The following is a 21,287-nucleotide window of genomic DNA, read 5'->3' as shown; positions in this document are numbered from 1 at the left end:
TCTTTTCTTAATTTGTAATTAGAATTTGAATATACTAAATTAATATTTGATACAGTATAAATTTTTAAGTTATTTAGGATATTGAAATATATATTTTTTAATTATTTTTTTTCGAATATATAAATCATCCTATTAATCCTGAAATATAAAATACTTGACTTAAATTAATTTATCCATATAACGGCCAAAAAAAAAAATAATTAATCCATATTATAATGAATATGATGTAAAATTCAAAAATAATTCCGGTGCTTTCCATCAATTTCACAAAAAGCCATAGCCAATGGACACTCTTTCAGGGCTTGCTTTGCTTACGAGTTCTTCATTTACAAAATTCTCTCCCCTTCCTTGACCTCAAAGACCACCACTTTCCAGAACAAACCCAACTGTCTTTGTCTTGAAAACAAGCTCTTGTTCAGGTAACCTCTTCACATTGCACTTTGTATTATACCATTGGGTTTTAGTTTCTTGGTTTTTTGGGTCATATTTGGTATGGGATTCTTTTGAAGTTCAAGTTTTCTTGGCTTATGTATGGACTTTACTATGTCAAGGACTTAAGAAACAAGAATGCTTTTTGGGTTACCAAAGAATCAACTTTTTGTTGAGAAAGTTTTTCACCTGAGGAAAATTAAAGATTGATGTTTTCATGGATCTACCATTTTCTTTATGATGAATTTTGATGTTAGATCATGATAATGGCTACAAATTGCACTGAATTATATCTAATACCCCACCATTGTGTTTCATCTTAGAGGTCTTTCTGGATATAGTGTTTTGAGTGTGAAGTAGGTTGCTGAAAGTCTTGCGGTAAGATCAAACGATCTGCTCGTATATATTAATTTAATGTTTTTGAATGCAATGCTTATGATCAAATGAGTTTGTACTTGCAAGACATAACCCTCAGCCTTCCATTTTCTTTGTTAAGCCAAACAGCTTTCGATCAATTAAGTCGACGAAAGTAAAATTAAATAATTAATTAATTATAAAAAAAATAATAATTTAATATAATTCGATTTAATTGATTTACGTCCACAGATAAGAAGTAAGATCTACTAATTGTAAAAAATTATAAACATACATCAAAATATATCAATCACTCAATAATTAATACCTATAAACCCTCTCACTTTCCTCTAGTCCTATAGAATGTTTTCAATCCAAACAAACACTTACCCATATGTACCCTTTCAACACAACTAAATACATACCTATATGTAACTATACATCATACTTATATAGACTTTCTCAGTTTCCTCTAGTCCATTTTTAAACATTCAAACATTCAAACATACACACCCATAAGACGTAAATTTTCATTACTCCTATAAAGTGTTTATCCCAAAAAAACCTTATAACTCTTTTACATTTTTTTTCATATCTAACCTTACAAAAATTTCACATATTTATAACCAAACAAACTTGCCCATTAAGAATCCATTTTCTCTTAAAATTTTTTTTCTGCAAGTCTTCTTGTCTATCAATTAATATCTAACAAATCTCAAACAAATCTCTTATGAGATTTGAGTCACTATTTCTAATAATCTTCACTAGAGTTGGCAGCTTAATCCGGCCCCGATGGGTTTCAACCCGACCTGACATCATAAGATCATTTTTTTTTTTGAAAATTGGGTTTCAGGTCGGGTCGAGTGAAATATTGTTAAGAAAAAATCAAGATCGGGTCAAGTTCAAGTTTTAGACAAACTCGAACTAACCCGATATTATATAAAAATTATATTTTTTTAATTTTTATTTATATATATTTATATAATTATATAATTATATATTCATATTAAAAAAATAATATTTTATTAATTTCGGGTCGGGTCGGGTTGAGTTCAGGTATAAAAAATGAAAAAAAAAAATCAAGTCGGGTCGGGTTCGAGGCGAGCAAAAACCCGTCCCGACCCAACCTGTTGTCAACCCTAATCTCTACCTTGACTCGAATTCCATTAAATCACATGTCTTCTTGCTAGACATACTTGACTCTACCTGCAATGAAAGTCTCACAATCGTCTTCTCTTGTGTGTTTTCACCCTTCACATAAACATATCCTCAAAACACGAACTCGAACTTCTTCTTTAAATCAAGCTCCTTTAAGCTTGCTTCTTCTCATGACTCGAACCTTCAACTCTTTTCACTTTTCAAATCATGCTCTGATAACACTTGTTAGAAATCACTACAACTCTGATACCACTTATTAAGCCAAATAACCTCCAATCAATCAAGCCAGCGAAAGTAAAATCAAATAATCAATCAATCACATAAGAGACAATAATTTAAAGTAGATAGGTCCAACTGACCTACATTTATGGATGAGAAACAAGATCTACTAGTGGTAAAGAATTACAAATATACATCAAAACATATCAACCACTCAACAATCAATACCATAAACCCTCTTAATCTCCTCCAATCTTATGGAGTATTCTTAAACCAAACAAACACTTACCCATATACACCCTTTAAACACAATTAAACACATACCCATATGTATCCATACATCATACTTATGTGGATCCTCTCAATCTCCTCTAGTTCACTCCTAAACATTCAAACATATACACCCATAAGACGTAAATTCCTAATATTCTTATGGGGTGTCTATCCTACCAAAACTCTATAACTCTCTTATATCTTTTTCTCATCTTAACTTACAAAGACTTCACCTATTTATAATCAAACAAACTTACCTATTAAGAATCCTTTTTTTTTTTTAAATTTTTTTTGCAAGTCTTTTTGTCCATCAAGTAATAACTAACAAATCTCAAACAAATCTCTTATAAAATTTGAGTCACTATTCCAACAATCTCCACTTTGACTCAAATTTTATCAAATCATCTGTCTTCATGCTAGACATACTTGACTTCACCTGTAATGAAAATCTCACAATTATCTTCGTTTGTGTGTCTTCAATTTTCACGCAAACCAATCCTTAAAACACGAACTTGAATTTCTTCCTTGAATTGAGCTCCTCTAAGCTTGACTCTTCTCATGGCTCGAACATTCAGCTCTTCTCACGTCTCAAACCATGCTCTGATATTACTTGTTGGGAAATCAAAATGCACACGCAGCCCCTATGCACAAAATAGCAAACTCAAATCAAGAATAAGAACACACAAATATATTTATTTTGGCCCAACTCAAAAATGGTCTACTCCAAATTCAATCTACTATCTAATAAATCTTTACAATTGAGAGACTTTTAGAATGAGAAAAATTACCAAAAATTTTTTACTCAAAACTTAATCCAAAAATCAAATACACCATTTTAATAGCCTATTCATTTAGCTATTCTCTTGGTGTCTAACTATTTGGGATTACCAAATCAAAACTAAAACATCTTATTTATAAGAGTGAAACCCTTTATACCTTTACTAAAATCTCAATATAAAATACAAAATAAACTCGAACTCTTATAATTTCACTTAAATTTCAATGTGGATTATGAGATTCAAGGCAAAGCCCAGCATTTTTGTGAGTTAGGATAAAAAAATTGAAACTTATCTTGCAATATTTATGAGAACCTGCAACCTATTGGAAGGGAATGTGTGGACCAACCACATCCATCTGTGATATACACCAAAGCAATGCCAAATGTTATATGACATGAATAATTTATCATGTGATGCTCTTTTGTGGAATTTAATGAATTTGCATGTGTAAGCATAGAAGCAAAATTTTACCCAGGCTAAATTAATTACAATTCTCTCTGGAGGAAAAACTATAGTAGTCCATATAAGTTGATTATTGTTGCAATTTAGTCTTTTTGACATTTGAGGCGAAGGCCTAAATATGCTCTTGTAAGATGATAGAATTGGGGGATGCTCATGCGAGAAGAGGAAGGGGAAGGAAAACGTGTAGAAAGTATGAAATAGAACCATGCTTTTACTGGTCATATTCTATATAGAGTACAATGGTATAAGATCTATGTAGCCCTACCAACTAGCCAGAAAAGGCTGTGTGTTGGTGGTTGTTGTTTTTGTTATTTTGATGTATAGTAAGAGTATTTTGATAGTTATTAACTTGTGTGCAAAGACATTAAGGTTTCATTTACTTGTGCATGGACATGTACTTTTTATTTTAAAATTGTCTTTTCTTCCTCTTCTTCTTTTTTTTTTTTTGCAGAGGCATATCTATGGCGACCAGGGAAAAAATGTCCAAAATTTTCCAGATGACAATGGTTTGACTGTCAATCCTGCTTATATACAAACTTGGCTGGATCTTTTATTACGAACACGTCGAATGGCTCCATTTCTTTCAAAGAATGACCCTTTTGTCATGGTATTGAAAAAGGTTTATCTTCATTCCTTTTCTTGATCTTCTTCTTTATGTTTCTTGTTTCTTTCTTTAAGATGATTGTTTACACTCTAAAAATTGTATTGATTTTCCTTGGAGTTGAATTTAGGTTAAAAGAATCCAAATGAAGGAAAATCAAATAATGATATTGAAGATAAGGAGATTGTCAAATGTCTTGGATAAGTGCTTTTCCAATTGGGAATTTGATGAATTGCTTTTATGAAGAAAACTTGCAAGTACCACTAATCAGAAGCAAAAGTAAAGGAAAAAAGTATGTGTATTTCATTCTAGGTTGCGTGCAGCACTTCAAACTTTTACTCTCTTCTACCAATTGGATGAACTTTCATCTATCTTCATTGGTAAATATAATTGAACAAACTTTTGGATAGGGATTTATGGTGATTGGGATTTGGGATTGATGGAATGAAAAATTTGCTCAGGGGCTTTTGCTTTATGCAACTATGGAAACCTGGTTCGCGGTTGCAGCATCAAACTGAGCTTCCTCTTTTTCTATGCTAGTGTCAACCTGTAAATCAACCTGGTTTGTGAAAGCTTGCTATAACTTGGGTTAAGCAAATTTACTATTATCATAACTGTCATAACGTGTAAATCTAATAACTCAGATGATAATAACATGAGTTTATGATAATAATATGCAGGTTTGAAAATAAAATCATTGGTTAAAATAAACCTTTTCAGGAGGTAGCTGCTTGCTAATCCTTTCATAGACGTTTTTTTTAGACTTCCACATATTCGCACGTCAGTATTTTTCCGAAATGTTGTACTAAAAGGAGTGGGAATGATTGGAAGTAAATCACATACCTATAACCTATCATTGCCACCAAGAAAAGAAGGATAGAAGAAACCAAATTGTCTACAAAACCATCAAAGATCCAAATTCTAGCTCATTTGAGTACAAAATTTCTCAGAACAGTGACAACAATGTACCTTTTCAACCTCTTCTGACAGACCGAGCACAAACATTATTCAACTCTTTCTATCTGCCAATTCATTCAATGAAAGCTGCTTTCAAACAAGAAACAACCAACTTTGAATGTGATTTGCATTCCATGGCTTCAACTTTGTAGTATATTCATGACAACGAAGAAATACCAAAATCACTCATCAGCTCTGCGACTAGGGGTCCTGGCCTCATCTACAAAGATAGCACGTCCATCTAGCAACTGCGAGTAATTACAATTTATCAATATTTGAGTTTCACAATTTGAAACATGCAAAAAAAATTAGCAGCACCGGAGCGGAACGTATACATCATTCACATCAAAGGTAAAAGGTTCATCGATCATCATGCAGAAGAGTGAATTGGGGAAGTCAAATAAAGGAAAAGAAATGAGAAAATGCAACATTTACCTGCCCATTCATAACTGTAAGTGCTTTTCTGGCTTCAACCTCTTCAGCAAAAGTCACATAGCCAAAACCTTTTGATCTGTTTCTAACTTTATCCATTATTACCTTGGCTAGAAAAGAAAAATAACTAAATAAATTACTAGTGCTCAGCAGGGAATCTAGAAGCAACATGTTTCTAGAAAGGCTTTAATCGACCTAGCTTGAGTATAAGAGCCCTAGAACAGTCTAAAAGGCTTGTAATAGTCAAATACTTGGATCCTTAATGACCACATATGTCATGAGGGCTCAATTATAAATAGAGGTGCCCTCCCCACATTTGTACAAGATAGACATTGATAGAGAACACGTAGAGTTACGAGAAGAACAATTGTACATTCATCAAGTAAATAATACACTTTGGCTTAAACTCTCTTCTTCCTAGTTTTCTATAAACTCTTAGTAAGCTAGTTGAGTGTACAGCACAAGAGCTAGGCACCTAGATGCACATTGTTTAGGAAAAGCTGACTTAGGCATACTGAACTGCAAGTAGCTAGGCTTAAGTTCTCAGCCGTGACAAGAACTAACCTTTGATTCATCCAACTCGCTAAGCATCCATTAGTTAAAAAAAGTTAAATCTTATCAGAAAAAGCAAACATACCTTCAACTACTTTGCCAAATTGTGAAAATGAATGAGCTAATCCCTCATCTGTAGTAGAGAAAGAAATACCTGCAAAAAAAATCTTCTGTTAAATATGGAGAAAGAAATAACTGCAAACAAAACCTTCTGTTAAATAAGATCAAAAGGATCAAGGAGTGGCAACATGTCCAAAGAAATAGCTTCCAACATGAGATTAAGTGTTCTGCAATCATTCTTTACAAATTGTATTTTTACCCAAAAAATAAACTAAAAAATATTAAATCTATCATTTCTGCATAAAAACAAACGTGTGTGTTTTTTTTTATTTCGTCAATATCAAAAATTTTAAAATTTAACAGTATAGGGTTTTTATCAAATCAACATTATTTGTAATGGAAGACACCATTATACTATTGTTAAGTTGAAAAAGGAATACCTTTGACGAAGAGAGTAGAAGCGAAACCTCTGAAGAAAAAGAGTTGGCATGGATTGCTGCTTGAATGATAAACATATTTCAGAAAGGTTCCACCTCCCATTGTCGCCGCCAGTTTTAATTTTCTTCAAGGGAATTGGAAAATGAAAAAAGTTGGAGAACAAAAATTTGTCTTACTAAATTTGTTTTGTTTGGGCTTTTTTTTTTAATTTTAGGCCACAATTGGATCGGGTTGAATAATCAGTAATTACAAAAATGTAAATGAATGGGTTGTCAAGTTGGTGACCCAATTCCAACCCAAAATCTGCCACACCTGTTGTTACTCATTTGCCTGTATATTATTAACCTATGGTTGAAAAATTAGTGATCCCATTTGTACCCAACTTTTGTCACACCTGTTTTTACTCATTTGTCTATATTTTATAAATTTATGATTAAAATTCTATGGATTTTTTTTACAATATTAAACCTTGAAGAAAAAAAATAAAACTAATGCTAGAACTCTGCTTGTTGGGCTTTTAAGAAGTAAACTGTGAAGTTAAAATGGTTCAACCTGTTGCAATGCTTACATGACGAATACAAATCATTCCAATTATTTTTACTTTTTAATTTTTTATAAAAAATTACATATTACAATGCTTGTTATTATACGACCAACCAATTCTTTAAAATTAAAGGATTCGAAAAATCAAACCTTTTCTACAACCATTAAAAGGAGCTTTATAAATTTTGCATCTAATTGAATTTTGAGAATATAAATTTTTTTTCGTAAATTATTAGAATCCAACTCATCGGACTCACACTTTCCCAAATCTTCAGTTTCTAGTCTGAAGTCAGTAATGGAAAGAAAACCTATACTACGGGAGAGGCGTTTTTCTATTGAATGGCACATGGTTGTGCATTAACAAGCAAAATAATAATAATAATAAGAAAGGAATATTGTATCACTTCTTTTTCTATGCTGAATGAAATTGCATATGAATCCTTTCCTGGAGAGAGTCCTATAAGTAGAAGGCAGCCAAGGGATGCAACTAGTCTAAGCTTTGCATCTTGTAATATTCCGTCCTTTTCTTTAATCGGAACTTCCTGAAGCTCCTATCTATGAGCAGAAGCATATGAAGATCTAGAGCTGAGTCTTCCTTGATAAGCCCAAGGAAATAGAAGGAGCAAGGCTTTGAAAAAGTTCCCGCGGGTTCGTTTAGGAGACTAGCTTTTTTTTTTGAGAATTCCTTTAGTAGGTTCAGGTGTTTCTGAAAGCTAGTTCCTGAGTTCCTGACTTCAGAAGTGTAGCAAGGAAAGCTGCTTTGAAAGCTGTCCAATCGCTCTAAATTGAAGTGAGTTTAGGTCTTTCCGAGTTCGGGTCTTCCTGATTTCATGAGTTTAGGAGTGAATGAGTTAAGTCAGATTGCTATTCCTGACTTGAGAGTCTTGTTTTCCTTTTAATTTTCTTGTAAGGAAGCAAATCAAAGGGATGCGCGTTACTAGGAGCTAAAGATAGCATTCCCTTAATAGGAAAATCTTAGTGCCTATCAACCCTTACAAGAGAGCTTCGCATTTCCTAATCCTGATATTGGGAAGTTTCCAGTAGAGCAGAAAGGCTTAGCTCAAAGACTTGAACGAGCTTGTTGGAGGAAATTGATCAAAGTCAAGGGTCGACCATAGGGGGAGAGTGATACAGGTAAGGCTTCTGCTAGTGCAACAGATGGTTGACAAATGCTCCGACCGTTACAGATTGAAAATTGGGCGATTGCCTGCCCATGGTAGAACCATGCTACCTTCCTTAACCTTTCTATAAGCTGGCTAACTAAGGCCTACGGACCGATTACCGGGCAGGAGACAGAAGGCAGAAGACCTCTAGTCGGGAAGGGAAAGGGAGCACCACTTACAAAGCACTAGTACCGTCTAAGAACCCCACAGCTGATGAAATAGTATCGGCAACTGTAAGAGCATCTACGATCAGATCTGCAGCTCTTTCCATAGTAGCTTAGGGTGGAATGGTTTTCATGGCCCTATTGACAAGGAGAGTCAGCATTACCCCTCTTTCCTTTTCCTTTTACAGAATCGACTGTGAACTCTGGCATGGGAAGCTGTGTTATCCTTCCGTATTATTCATGTAAGTCGTTTTGATCCCCGTTAAAAGGTAAGCAGGGGAGATCTTTGAAGAGCACCCAATCCTGATCTTTTAACTTTCGATATCGAAGAATCATTGCAATCAGTGCATTAGCGAATCAGACCCAGAAAGAGACTACGGGAGAGTTCTTCTTTTGCAAGAATGGCTATTACCGCAGCTTTGACTCTGTTACAGGAAGGACTACTTGGAGTTCCAAATCATGAAAACTGGAAATGGCTATCAGTTCTGATTCTCCTGACCCGGGATAAGTAGTTCGGCTAAGCCAGAAGAAATCATTTGGTAGAGGCACTTTGACACCATGCAAGGACTACGAAGAATAAAATGCCACAAACTAAACCAAATGGTTCAACACAAAACCATGATACTTGACAATAATCTTTTTCTAAGCTATAAATTCATTTTATTAACTTGGAATTTAGATCAACACATCTAACTGTCTGATGTGCTTTCAGTGAATAGAGATTGTTTTATTTTTACCAAGGCTACAACATTAGCACCCTAAAGAAACCGATGCTATGAAATTATATGGCGCTCTACACTGCCTGGTACTGATTTTTTGCACTAGTCTGTGATTCATTCTGTTGCCTTGCCTTTGCGTCTGCTGCTACTGCAGGTTTCTAGGAGGTAATAGACCATGGAATCTACATCATCCCCGAATATGCTATAAGCTTCAATTGCCTGCAGATAAGTGAATCCCATTGACAACAGTAATTGAATGCCATTGCTGAGAACACTATCCTGCAAACCATGCTCTTTTGAACCCTCCACTTTGGTTTCACTGCCTGATGGCCCTGTTCATAAATGATACAGCAGGTTCATTTTCACCAGACTCTCAGTGAACACAACACTACCATTTCAAAATCTCTAGGATACTTACTAGCTCCAGATGACGATGGTTCAGCGGTGGAAGTAGATGATTCTTTACAGCCCACTTGCGGCTTAAACTTGTCATTGGCAAGGTACTCAGCTCGAGAAGCTTCCATAACCATTCGCTCAATTTCCTTCTCAGTAAGCTCAAGATCAGAGTAAAATCGCCCCTCAGCTAGGAGTGCCTGTTGGTATACAGTATAAAAGACAGAGAGAGCTTCTGTTAATAACATATCATCCTATACAGATACTAAAAAAATTAATTACAAATTATCAAAATACTTGCATTATCAATCTGTTGGTCTTGTTGAGCTTTAATAGCAGCCTTGACTTGATCCTTGTCCACATTTGCCTGCACAGCAAAACACAGTCAGCAACATAAATCCGGTTTGATATTCTAATTTATTCAAACTCCATGTTCAAATTTTGTTTAATAACATGAGATGGCCAAAAGCAATATAGAATGTTGTAACCAAGAGACAAAGAAGCAAGGAAGTTAAAAAAAGGAAAAAAGAAACATATGAGAAAGAAAAGTAGACACACCCCTCGAAGACAGCTAAATCCAAGCCCGGCACCAATTGTCAAACGACGTGGGTCAACAAGAGAATTATAATGATTTCCATGATGGTAGCTCAGCCTAATGGGAGGTGTGTCAGTATTATAGCTTCCATGAAATATGTTGATAGGTTCTGCAGCAAACAAAGTTTCGCCAGTAGAAAGTAAGAAGATGGTAGAAGAAGTAAATCAATATCAAAACCATCAATCAAGTATACCTATGCTGTAGGAATAGATATGAATAGGTCTGTTATACATTTCTGATAAGGCTTGAATCTCCACATTGTTCCCATAGACCTGTATCCAAGAAAAGATAAAAGAGATTCTTTCAAACCATTTTACTAGACAATGTGCTTATCAGGTAAAAAGAGAAGAGAATAGACAATGAAAAGGTTTGAGTAAACAAAATAGCAGTGGGATAATTGAGAAATTACTTTGGGTGAGGAAGAATGGATCATCTAGAATTGATGAGCTACTAGTATTTAACACTCGTGTGAAATTGAAAACCAAATAATGATATATGCTTAGTAAGAAATATGATACCAATGCAAGATTCATGTAAGAACATTAAGATAGCATAATCAATTAAAATGCCACTGCATACCTTATCTCTTCTTTTCCTCTTACAGTAAGATGTAAAACCTTCTGTTATAAACTGAGAAAAGTGATCCCTCTCTCGCTCCTGGATGAACAGTTAAAGATAAGCATCCATCACAAAAATATTCCAAATCATGTCATTCAAGCACCACAAAATGAATATGATTGAAGACCCCAAAGTAATGCAGGTTAAAAGATAATGAAGAAATCTAGGAATTATCTATACTTTAAAACAAATTAAAAATATTACACTGATCCAAAACCATCCTATACCATTAAAAAGTTATAACAAAAACAAAGCATGCATATTTTTAATCACATCAAATATTTAATCTAGCTTAAATTTATAACAGACAACAAACGCCACACAATGTGCCAACCCAACAAAGAGACAAGACCACCCCTTGTTCTACAATTATCCTAGATCCTATTTATATTTGATGCCTCAACATGAAGTTTCTGAAGTCGACAATCACACACTTCTGCAACAGGCAGACAACCAATTATATGCGTTTGAGGAACATTTTTACTTAAGATTCAACTAACAAGCTTAACAGTGACCAGAAGGGTGATACCTAGCACTTAGAAGAAGACGATGTATACCAAAGATGTCTCATCTTAAGTACATGTTGATGAACCCAGTGACTTTCATTCATCCCTAAAAGCCTAGTGTCGATCAAGGCAGATACAGTACTGTATTGCCAAACAAATATAAAAAGTTTTATCATCACCACTGAAAAAGCCACACGTCAAAACTCTAAGCTAAGTAATGACGCTATGATAATTATTATATATCAGAATTCACGGCTCAGAATTTTGATATTTTAAAAAATTACTTGAGCGAAACTGGGATATTCAGCCTTAATTTTACTTCTTTAATTTTGGCCTGCCATATCAATGGAACCTTCCCTTTCTCCATATTCTTTCTTGGATTTTCAAATCATCTCCCGCATCTAGGAAATATGAGGCCCAAAACATGCAATTAGTCAAACTACAACACCACTCGAGTTAATACATCATTAGAAACTTCAACTCTCTAATCAAGCGTAAAAGGGCTTGGGGCACTATAGTTGGACCATGTAGCCAAACAAAATCAAATAGCAATCACTAAATTCCATCTTCTCTTTTCTCAGAATATGGTTTTTCTGATTCTAAGAAAATTTTCACCAAACTCTTTCATTCAGTTTAAAATTAGCTAGTCATAGAGTGACCTCTGGCACATATAATAACAACAATAATATTTTACACTGCATAAATTTCAAAAAAAAAAATCAAGTATCAGAAATTCATACCATGTATTCAATGCACATTTGTCGAACCGAATCATAATCTTCAGAGTCCCCATACACTTGATCAGCGACAGCTCGGAAGAGGCAATTTCCATCTTCTAGCATCCATTTGACTTCTAAACCTTTTGCTCGTCTAATATCAATTTCAAATTGGCGTTCCCTTTCCTGGACCAGATTCAAAAAAACAGTTTCAAAAGTGAATCTCATGTCAAAAATGAAACCACAAAACTCAGCCATAACTTAAGGTCAACACTTCTTCAGAAAGAACATTAAACCTACAGAACATTCCATTCAAACATAAGAAGACAACATAAATTACAAGTTCAACATAAAAAAACTTTGAATACGAATGGATAAAAGCATTCCGCACCCACAAAAGAGAAAAGTTCGCTTATTCTTGTAATAACAGTGGTAGTGGACTATTATATACAAAATTCAAGAAGAAGGTGACCAATTAAAATCAACCAAGGTGGTCTTCAAAAAAAATTGACATGGTACAATAGCACATAATGATATTAGTTTTTGCAGGCCAATAATATGAAATTTTCCATTCTAGATTTTTTTTGCACCTTTAAAAGTGAATTATTACCACACAAAACACAAAGGATTTGATTATTTAGAATAAAAAAACTTACTGCATCATCATAGGAGGATACGAAGCATGGGTTCTGCTCATCAGCACTATTGTAACCCTCACTCTCACCATGAGATCTAGGAGAAGAAGGCCGCGACCCAGATGGTGACGACCTTGTTGAAACAATGGGCCAGGCAACAGTTCTTCTAGATGATCCGGCACGAACAGTATTTGAACCTCCTGAGACAGATCTTCTTGAATTTGAATTTGTTGCTGAAGGTTTAGGAGGTGGAATAGGAGGTGGAGGTGGAAGTGGACTTCCACTGCCAATTGGTAAGGGATCACAACTTGAACTTTCAGTTTCGGCCAAAACTTTTTCTGAAATCTTCAACCCACCCAAATCATTCATCATATCCCATGGACCCAAGGGATCAAGAGAGTGTACTTTCTCAGCCTTAGCAATTGCCTCACTTGAAGTTTCATTCCGATCATTATGCAAGTTCTCTAGCAAAGAATCATCACTTTTCACAGCCTTATTTTCACTACTCCTGGAACACTCTAAAAGCTCATCTGAAGTAACTTGTTCCTGCACTTCCTCACTAACTTCCTCATCTTTCCCAGCCGAAGGAACTTGATGATTAGAAACTTGTAGCTCTGCCCGAGATGAAGACGGCCCAGGCAAGGAAGAAGAAGGAGTTGGATTTGAAGAAGAGCTGCCAGTGGAACCTCGTTGAACCCAAATGCGAGTCATTGTTTTTGACGATAACTATTCTCAATAAGAAAACCTAGCCCTAATTCCTCCTTCCAAAACCCCCTAAACTTAGAGAACAAGAACCCTACTCATAGGCTTGTCACGCGTTCTTGCCACGGGCGTGGTAATGCCAATCCCTTCGCTGAAGGATTTGTTCCCGCCCAGCACGTTCACCTCCTCACGAAACAATCTCTGCATTCCCCTGCCAAGTCTCATGAGACCCAGACCTCGAACTTTAAACAATAAAACCCTCAAAGTACTTGAATTTTTATACCCAGAAAATTTCCAAAAAATTTCACCTTCACTAGCCCAAGCTGCATTCAACAACCATCCAAATTTCCAAGAAAAAAATCAACCAAAAAATGAAAACTCTATCTGCCAAAAATTTTGTTTGCTTTCCAAGAAAAGGTCGGAAATTTCTAAAGGTTATCTTATGAACTCAAAAACCCTCTATTACCATAATATAATTAAGGATAAAGAAAAAAATTTCAGTAAAATAGAACCAATTAACTAACTTGACTTTCCGGAAGAGAATCAACGCATTCTCTAAAATTAAATTACTTGAAAATTTTTGTTTTTGGTTATTTTCCTACCATTTCTTGGCAACCAACCAAGCAAGCAAAAAGGTAACTAAAACAATAAAATGAACTCCAAAACACAAAAATCAAGCAATTCCCAAAACCCCAAAAGAACCAATCCCTAACAAAAGATCAAGAAAGACCCCGAAACCAAAACCGATCAATAAACTTAAAAAAAAAAAAAAAAGAGAATAAATTAAACCCAATATTCGAAAAATATCCAAAACTTTGACTCATCAAGACTTAAAACTCACCTCTAGAGAAAGAGAGAGAGGCTTTGGAAACCCAGTTGAGATCTGCAAAATAAGAAATAAAAACAAAACAAAAGAGGGGTATTTATTTCGCTGTTAGGGTTTTTGAAGAAAGGCAAAAGCCCAAAAGAAGATAACTTGGTGGCAAAGGAGAGTATTTTGACAGAGAAATAAAGCAAACGAAGAAAAGAAATGTAATTTTACCGTTCATTTTATTATGTAGAGAAAAAGTCTCTTTTTAAAGAGGAAAAAGAAGAGGGAGAGAGAGAGAGAGAGAGAGAGAGAGAGAGAGATGGGGTGCGAAGACCACCGTTGGCGGAGATAGATGACGTGGACGACTGCTGGCTCGTCGTCCAGAATCAGACACGTGGTGTGTTGGCCGAGTGTTTGAACGTGGAGCACGTGTGATATTTGACAACAGTGGTTAAATTCAAGAGAGTGAAGTGGCCAGGAATGATTGGGTGGAGGGTTATACATTTTTTCAGTTCCTGCGTCAGAAAGTTTCGGACTTGGATTCTTTTCTTTACTTCTATGAAATGGAAATGCAGCTGTTTTTTTTTTGTTTTTTCCTTGTTGTAGTACAATAATTTTTTAAAAATTGTGTCAAAACATATTTTTTAAATAAATTAAAAAATGTTGTTCAAGTAATTTTATTCTTTAATTATTTTTGGCATATCACAGCATTTAATATTTTTATTACAGCCATAGGTAATGTTTAAAAAGTTATAAATTAGAGAAATTTATAAAAATTTATGACTTTCGGTTGGTTTAATTTTGTTAGGGAAAATTATCACATTTTTAAGTGTAAAATAAATCGTGAATTTATAAAAAATTTTAAATTTTTTTATTTTTTAATTTATAAATCACCTATGATCGTAAAAATTGAAATATAAATACTTTACGGGTAAACTCTAAACCTTAACCACCAAGGTCAATCTTATTTTTTTCTTCATCGTCATCTTTAAGATTGTCCAATTCTTTTATAAAATATAACCAGAAAGAGGAAAAGGATTTGTGCAACTGCCGAAGATTTTGTACGGTAAAAAGTATATATATTATATAGTGCAACATTACAATAGTTTGAACATTTACAATTACACAAAAAGCAAATCATTCAACTGGTTCCACCCTTGCATTGAGAGGAACCAATCACAAACACTATTCAGAAGTCAATGGAAACCGAAAAGTGATCTTCCTTTCTTTTTATTTTCTCACCAATTCGACACTAAAAGCAGCAAAAATCACGACCCTGATGCCATAATTTTTAATATGGGAAGAGTTAGTTACTTGATTCCATTTCTCAGCTTCTTTTGAGAGCGAAAGCAGAGAGCACAATTATGAACATGAGGATGGCTCCTGCTATGAAGGATCCCACCACAGCTCCACTTACACTCTGGCAAAAGTCACCAAACTGCTGACAAATTGGAAGCCAATTCGTGTTTGGATTCCCATTATGAGCCAAATACACAACTGAAGCGGAAGCTGAAGCTGAAGCGATTGTTAGACCCGTCATCACCTGCAATATTAATCCAGGTTAGTGTTACAGTAACTTCTCTATATACAAAAGTGAGAGATTTTGGAGATGATGAATTCATTTTACTATATCAAAGATGACAAGTAGGAGCCTTGGCGTTGTTGCAAAAGGACGGATGATGCAGATTATGGAGAATGGTAAGGAGAGGAGAAGATATCCGGCCACTATTGCATTTGCTATCACGAAAAACCTGTGTAATTCAGCAGTTGAGATAAGCAATGATCATTGAAAAGTAGTGTTTGTTTTTTGCGAAAGATTGTCACATGACAAAACGTACTGGAAATCTGGAATATCATTGTATTGAGCTTGGAACTGGAAGAACTGAGTGAAAAAAGGGAGAGTTTCATCAGTAGTCCCCATGGTAGCAGTTGCACCTAAGGCAGCCCCAATGGCACAGATCCTTAAAAGGAAGTCAGAAATAGCAATGCCTTTTTTCCATCCTCGTTTTGGTTCTTCGACTACAGCTTTTGAAGAGACCAGCAGAGGGGCCTTTCCTTTAGCACTGGCCTTTGTCTCTGAAATGTTGATTGATGTCTCCATGTAAGGATACGTTTGTTGTGGAGGTTTCTTCAAAGACAAATGGAAGATTTTCATATGAAAGCCCCTAGTAGAATGCTACATTAAATAGGAGAAAAAGTTTAAAAAAAAAAAATGTTAGTGGGTTAGATTTGTCTTTGATATATTTGCTACTACCATCTAGCTTGTTGATTTTGGAGTTGTTTCCATGATCCTAACTTGCTCCACTTCGAATAAATTCATGCAAAAATGTAAAGGAAAAGATACTCGTATTATTTTTGCTGAAGTTTCTCAGTTGAGACATTCAGTATCCAATATGCCCCAATCACTTCCAGGGAGTGGTTGTATGCCTGACGTTCACCGAGTGGAACTGTTTCAAATGTTTTCATCCCCTTACTGCTGAGATCATACATGAATAAAGAACCAGCATAAAACCTGGTTTCCACTACGTAATTCTTATTCTTGAAAATAGTATTTCATCACTCAGCATTGCTCTCGAATACCTGAAACCAAAAATGTAGTCTAAGTTGTCTAAGTTGTCTAAATTGGTAAGTTTGTGACCAGGGAGTTCATAAACACATTCTATCCTACACACAGAAACAGAACCGTCTTGAGTGTGATAATGCAATTCCATAGCAATATTTAGCCTCAAAATCTCAACAGAATGGCAGCACAGACTATATTAATGGTTTCTAAGCAGTCTACAGAGAAATGATTTCTTTCCTTTTCCAACAGCTTAAAATGAGATTGATTTCATGGTCATTTCAAGTAGATAAAAGTGAGGAACTGGGATTGTTCTTGAGCAACCAAATACAATAGAGACATGTTGGCATGACTAATGGTCAAATTTCATTTCATCAGATCGGTTGTACAGGTTTGTAAATCAAACTCAATCAGTTTAATTTACAATATATATATATATATAGAGAGAGAGAGAGAGAAAGAGAGAGATTTTTGAGACAAAACATTTACCATACCCAGCCTTGAAGTGGGATTTCAGTACCGATACAAAAAAGAAATATGCCTGCCCTCTCTTCATACTGTACAAGCCGCTTTAAATAGCTAAGGCTTTATTCTACATGCATCATATTTGAAAATCCCCGATGGGGAAAGAATGAATTTGAAGCCAGTGTTCCTATATGTTGTTCAACAAATCCCATTTTAAAGGCTTCAACTATCAAAGAAGATGGAAATCAATACTGTTTACAACTACAATTATCAACACCCTCATTATGGTCGAACCCTCCACCCACGCTCAGCAAGTGCTTCACGCACCTGACTTGCTGCTTCTGCTGTGTCATTGAGGGGTGGATAGCTCCAGCTTTCTGCAATCTAAAAGACAACCAAAGGAAATAATCCATATAATTAAATCCCAAAGGAACTTCATTACTTCATCTACCCAAGTTATAATGGTGGAAAGAACAGAATATGTTAGGAATTAGGTGAAGTTCAGTCTGCTGGTCAGGTGAAATATGACTATATCCAGTCTTAGGAAATGAAGTCAAAAGAAAGGGATGCAACAAAAGAAAAATGAAAACATGCCATTGAATATTTACTTACATCTTCAGAACCTGTAAATGGCCGAACCATTCCTCGTTCCCTCAATGATTTATGGAAGTCTAATAATTTCCATTTACAATGCTCACCTCCCATAATATAGACAGGTTTCCTGCATGAAACCAACATAATGAAAGATAACTTGGTATTTCACTGAATAAAATAAACATCTCAGAAATTCAAAATGTTCTAGAACATTAGTAAAGAAAGATAAAGTTTTTCTCCACCATACCCAGTACTGCAAGCCTCACTTATCAGACTGACTGAATCTGCTGTGATAACAAAAGCATCCGCCCAAGCTAAATGCCCCATATGTGGATTTGGTTCTGAAGATTGTCATATTAAAGACCCATTAAAGATGTTCTATATTTCACTTGTAAATTAAATTTAATTGACAGAATATACCTTGACCATCCCAGATGTAAACTTTTGGATTATCTGCAAGTTTTTTAACAATGACTTTTGATACCTATTGGCAAAATTGACAGGTAAAAACTAAATAAAATTAGTCATCATAGAAGAAAAGTAAGAAAAAAATTACGAGTGAAAATTGTTATTTATTAAAACCTTTTCAGGTGTCCTACTGGAGAAAGATATCCGGACAGTCCCACAGTTTGTGAGGATACTGAGAAGAGAAGCAGTTAACTGCTTTGCAAGATCTGCACCATATCGACAGTGGCCTGCAAAGAATTTCAGTCAGCAGACAAAACAAAAATATATTAAACTTAGGCATAAGGACAAGAGCAATAACAGAATGAAAAGAAAAATAATCTTCATTCAAGTACCTAACTACCAAAAATTCAGATAGTTATTTAAGGTTAAGAGAAATGAGGCCCTTCTCCAAGTCATTCCTTTATCAAGATTCAAAAATGCTACATCATAAGGGAAGTTTACGAAGTATTACAACCATATAAATATTAAGAATGGAATTGTTTATATATATATATATATATATATTAGCAAAAAAAATGAGGATGAAAGACCAAGTATGACAGCAATGGATGCATTATTTGTTAAGTAGGTGGCAATCATAAAAGCTAAAGATCCCTAACCAACAATAAGAGTTGTCAATATAATATGCATAAGATATAATCACACAAACCCCTTGTCCATATCCATAAGATATAATAACAATCTCCGAGCATAGTGGCAGGCAGACATGACATCAGTAATCAAGAGTAAATTCCTATGGGCTATATAAAACATAGTCTCAAGGCAACATAAAAAGTTACTTGTCGGCCAGCCAATGTTAACCACCAGTAAGGGCTTTGGCAGAGGTGCAAACTCATCATGCCATCCAACAGCTGCACTGCGGACTGCAGCAGAATCAATTTGATGTAGAGCTCCCAAAGTGAGTACCTGATGCAAAAAGTTGAAAACAAGCCTACCTTCAGTAATAGACAGAAACTAGTAATTCAACCAAAGCCAGGGTTCCTAATATCAGGTAACTAAAATTTAGTAATATAGACTCACACTACATACCACATGCCTATCAGGAGGTTCACGTGGAGTAATCCACCTGTGAAGAAACCGAGGAACCTGCTCTTGTGCTTGAGGAGTTAAAGGATAGAAGTCGTGACGAGGGGTGATTACCAAATCAAACCTATTCAATTGTGACCTAGGGTGTTGTATCTGCCATTTAAAGAAATTGAAAAAACTGATATTTAGATATATAATTGAATAACGTTGTCATACTATGGAAAAATGCCAAAGAGTTTAACCACAATATGTAACAAAAGATTTAACTGACGTTAGGCTACAAGATCAAAAGCAATTAAGGATTGCACCAGCACAAGTGAGAGAGAGGGAGAGAAAGATAGGTAGTAGATACTACATGAATACAAGATGAGAGAGAGAGAGAGAGAGAGTTTTCCAAATAAAAACTTAAAGTGGCTTTTTCAACAATAAAACATAGGGCAGTAGTTTCTTAAGCACAAGTCTTTTGAATAATGCAATTTTCAATCTTCATTATTTCTAGTAAGCTCATACTAAGTTCATTCTAAAAAGCCTAGCAATGTATCAATAAAGATACGATACATTGACTACATCACCATAATGGAGCAGGTAGAATTTATATTCCTATTTGCTGGGCATAACCATAATAGAAATAAAGAAGGGGCAATACAGAATGTGTAAGTTGAAACAAAGTTAAGGTCCACTACATACCTGAATGACAAAAACATTCTCAGAGGCTAAACGTTTTATTGAACTTGCAATAGAAATGGTGTCTCTGCCAGATGCAACAACCAACAAAGGACCATCCCTAAACATTTATCAAATCATTTCAATAAGTACCCAAACGAAATAATCCAACAAAAGATGCCAAATTTTATACTTTAATTGTTAAACTTGCATTTAAATTATCAAGAAAATGATAAAATACCACTATTCGTTATCATTAGGGTGTGAATTCCAGTCCCATGACATTCATCTATCCAAAATATAAGAAGGTAGACTAAATCTTTCATGAGATGCAATGGCTTTAAACTGTGACTAAGCTAATTAAAAACAACTACTGCAATATCATTCAAACAAACAAAATGCAGGCATACGTTTCATGAAAAGCTATCCAGACTTGATAAATAGAAGAATTTTTCAATAGCTAAATTTTGAAAAAGAAAGTACTTTTCATAAGTCTGGCGTGCCATGGTTACAATCTGCTTCACATCAGCTTCTAAAACAGATGCCAAGCCAACACTACCACCACCATTTTCTAAAGGTAAAGGCACAAGTTTCTTTCCTCGGGAGTAAATTTGAATCAGCCGGATGAGATAATCCAACTTTTTGTGAAGACTAATTGGGAGCCAATGAAGCCACTCATTTATTCCTCCTCTAGGCCTCGTAACTCGCTGTATATATCAGTATAATGGATGATCACTTAATCATACAGTAATCATTTTGAGATTAATTCTAAATATCAGCATAAAAGCAAATATTTTCCAATAATCATTTGAAAATTTTATGGTAACAATTAACCAATAGCAAGAAAGTAACCTAGAAATTAATACAGCAAAAAAGCTAATTCAGTAAAAAAAATGATTTTTTTGAGGGGTGGTTGAATTTGGACTTACGTAAAGAACATGCTTGTCGGATAATCCGAGAGCTCGGACCAACCCGATACTCTGGTTCTCGGATCCAGGGGAGCCGTTTCCGATGACGACTGCGCGTCTGATAACGCTGTGCGCGCCACCTTCGAAAATCTCCGGCATCCCCATGGTGGGGCCGGGAGGTTCCGGAAGACGAATTGGTCTCATGGAATTTTGGAGTGAAAAACCCAAATTCTAAAATTCAAAAAATGGAAATCGAGTGATTGAAGAAGAAGAAAAAGAAAAGTAGAAGATGGCTTTGGCAACTGCAAGTGGTCAGGCAGTTTC

General features: G+C 35.1%; 4 protein-coding genes and 1 long non-coding RNA gene across 9 annotated transcripts; 1 reads left to right on the top strand and 4 right to left on the bottom strand.

The window, feature by feature from the left end:
* Positions 1 to 145: 145 nt before the first annotated feature.
* LOC149515236 (uncharacterized) lies at positions 146 to 4,880 on the top strand. The gene is made up of 3 exons (XR_016327035.1): positions 146 to 419; positions 4,126 to 4,293; positions 4,406 to 4,880. It is a non-coding gene; the product is annotated as an uncharacterized LOC149515236 (long non-coding RNA).
* A 219-nt stretch (positions 4,881 to 5,099) lies between these two features.
* On the bottom strand, positions 5,100 to 6,883 carry LOC111304374 (small RNA-binding protein 11, chloroplastic-like). The gene is made up of 4 exons (XM_022900923.2): positions 6,717 to 6,883; positions 6,302 to 6,370; positions 5,668 to 5,774; positions 5,100 to 5,480 (listed from the first exon to the last, which is right to left on the bottom strand). The coding sequence occupies exons 1-4, from the start codon at positions 6,814 to 6,816 to the stop codon at positions 5,415 to 5,417; spliced, it is 342 nt and encodes a 113-aa protein (XP_022756658.1). The 5' UTR covers positions 6,817 to 6,883; the 3' UTR covers positions 5,100 to 5,414.
* A 2,326-nt stretch (positions 6,884 to 9,209) lies between these two features.
* On the bottom strand, positions 9,210 to 14,515 carry LOC111303819 (OVARIAN TUMOR DOMAIN-containing deubiquitinating enzyme 6-like). 4 transcript variants are annotated; one of them, XM_089742681.1, is made up of 9 exons: positions 14,310 to 14,515; positions 12,788 to 14,223; positions 12,156 to 12,317; positions 10,871 to 10,948; positions 10,485 to 10,563; positions 10,255 to 10,400; positions 9,998 to 10,063; positions 9,722 to 9,896; positions 9,210 to 9,635 (listed from the first exon to the last, which is right to left on the bottom strand). In XM_089742681.1, exons 2-9 carry the CDS (start codon positions 13,475 to 13,477, stop codon positions 9,418 to 9,420), a joined length of 1,614 nt encoding a protein of 537 aa, XP_089598807.1. In that variant the 5' UTR covers positions 13,478 to 14,223; positions 14,310 to 14,515; the 3' UTR covers positions 9,210 to 9,417. The 4 variants fall into 4 exon arrangements, with proteins under 4 accessions (XP_089598807.1, XP_022756002.1, XP_022756003.1 ...); XM_022900267.2 differs by having other exon boundaries at positions 12,788 to 13,791; XM_022900268.2 differs by having other exon boundaries at positions 12,788 to 13,679.
* Positions 14,516 to 15,481: 966 nt separating this feature from the next.
* On the bottom strand, positions 15,482 to 16,672 carry LOC111303818 (casparian strip membrane protein 2-like). Its single transcript, XM_089742686.1, has 4 exons — positions 16,534 to 16,672; positions 16,118 to 16,455; positions 15,907 to 16,030; positions 15,482 to 15,822 (listed from the first exon to the last, which is right to left on the bottom strand). The coding sequence occupies exons 1-4, from the start codon at positions 16,534 to 16,536 to the stop codon at positions 15,607 to 15,609; spliced, it is 681 nt and encodes a 226-aa protein (XP_089598812.1). The 5' UTR covers positions 16,537 to 16,672; the 3' UTR covers positions 15,482 to 15,606.
* Positions 16,673 to 16,718: 46 nt separating this feature from the next.
* Positions 16,719 to 21,286, bottom strand: LOC111303815 (mitochondrial fission protein ELM1). 2 transcript variants are annotated; one of them, XM_089742682.1, is made up of 10 exons: positions 20,985 to 21,286; positions 20,539 to 20,762; positions 20,080 to 20,176; positions 19,396 to 19,545; positions 19,146 to 19,272; positions 18,481 to 18,593; positions 18,319 to 18,382; positions 18,146 to 18,239; positions 17,917 to 18,025; positions 16,719 to 16,859 (listed from the first exon to the last, which is right to left on the bottom strand). In XM_089742682.1, the coding sequence occupies exons 1-10, from the start codon at positions 21,165 to 21,167 to the stop codon at positions 16,836 to 16,838; spliced, it is 1,185 nt and encodes a 394-aa protein (XP_089598808.1). In that variant the 5' UTR covers positions 21,168 to 21,286; the 3' UTR covers positions 16,719 to 16,835. The 2 variants fall into 2 exon arrangements, with proteins under 2 accessions (XP_089598808.1, XP_022755995.2); XM_022900260.2 differs by lacking the exon at positions 16,719 to 16,859 and adding an exon at positions 17,308 to 17,688 and having other exon boundaries at positions 20,985 to 21,280.
* Between the last annotated feature and the right edge of the window lies 1 nt (position 21,287).

This window comes from Durio zibethinus, chromosome 13 (assembly GCF_047325235.1).
Source record: "Durio zibethinus cultivar Kanyao isolate XHJ-2024 chromosome 13, ASM4732523v1, whole genome shotgun sequence".
Lineage (NCBI taxonomy): Eukaryota > Viridiplantae > Streptophyta > Magnoliopsida > Malvales > Malvaceae > Durio > Durio zibethinus.
This window is presented reverse-complemented; position numbering and strand designations above follow the sequence as displayed.

Excerpts from the sequence above, each read along its gene's own strand:
- LOC111303819 (XM_089742681.1), bottom strand. The coding sequence starts at position 13,477 with ATGACTCGCATTTGGGTTCAACGAGGTTCCACTGGCAGCTCTTCTTCA. Across the intron at positions 10,949-12,155 it reads AAATGTGCATTGAATACATG|GAGCGAGAGAGGGATCACTT; the intron begins GTATGAATTTCT and ends CTGTTCATCCAG. Across the intron at positions 10,064-10,254 it reads GATTTAGCTGTCTTCGAGGG|GCAAATGTGGACAAGGATCA; the intron begins GTGTGTCTACTT and ends TTTGCTGTGCAG.
- LOC111303815 (XM_022900260.2), bottom strand. The coding sequence starts at position 21,167 with ATGAGACCAATTCGTCTTCCGGAACCTCCCGGCCCCACCATGGGGATG. Across the intron at positions 20,177-20,538 it reads GCACGCCAGACTTATGAAAA|GGATGGTCCTTTGTTGGTTG; the intron begins GTACTTTCTTTT and ends ATAAATGTTTAG. Across the intron at positions 19,546-20,079 it reads AGAATGTTTTTGTCATTCAG|ATACAACACCCTAGGTCACA; the intron begins GTATGTAGTGGA and ends TTTAAATGGCAG.
- LOC111303818 (XM_089742686.1), bottom strand. Across the intron at positions 16,031-16,117 it reads AATGATATTCCAGATTTCCA|GTTTTTCGTGATAGCAAATG; the intron begins GTACGTTTTGTC and ends TGAATTACACAG. Across the intron at positions 15,823-15,906 it reads TACTTGTCATCTTTGATATA|GTGATGACGGGTCTAACAAT; the intron begins GTAAAATGAATT and ends TTAATATTGCAG.
- LOC111304374 (XM_022900923.2), bottom strand. The coding sequence starts at position 6,816 with ATGGGAGGTGGAACCTTTCTGAAATATGTTTATCATTCAAGCAGCAAT. Across the intron at positions 6,371-6,716 it reads TTCTACTCTCTTCGTCAAAG|GTATTTCTTTCTCTACTACA; the intron begins GTATTCCTTTTT and ends TTTTTTTTGCAG. Across the intron at positions 5,481-5,667 it reads TTACAGTTATGAATGGGCAG|TTGCTAGATGGACGTGCTAT; the intron begins GTAAATGTTGCA and ends AATTACTCGCAG.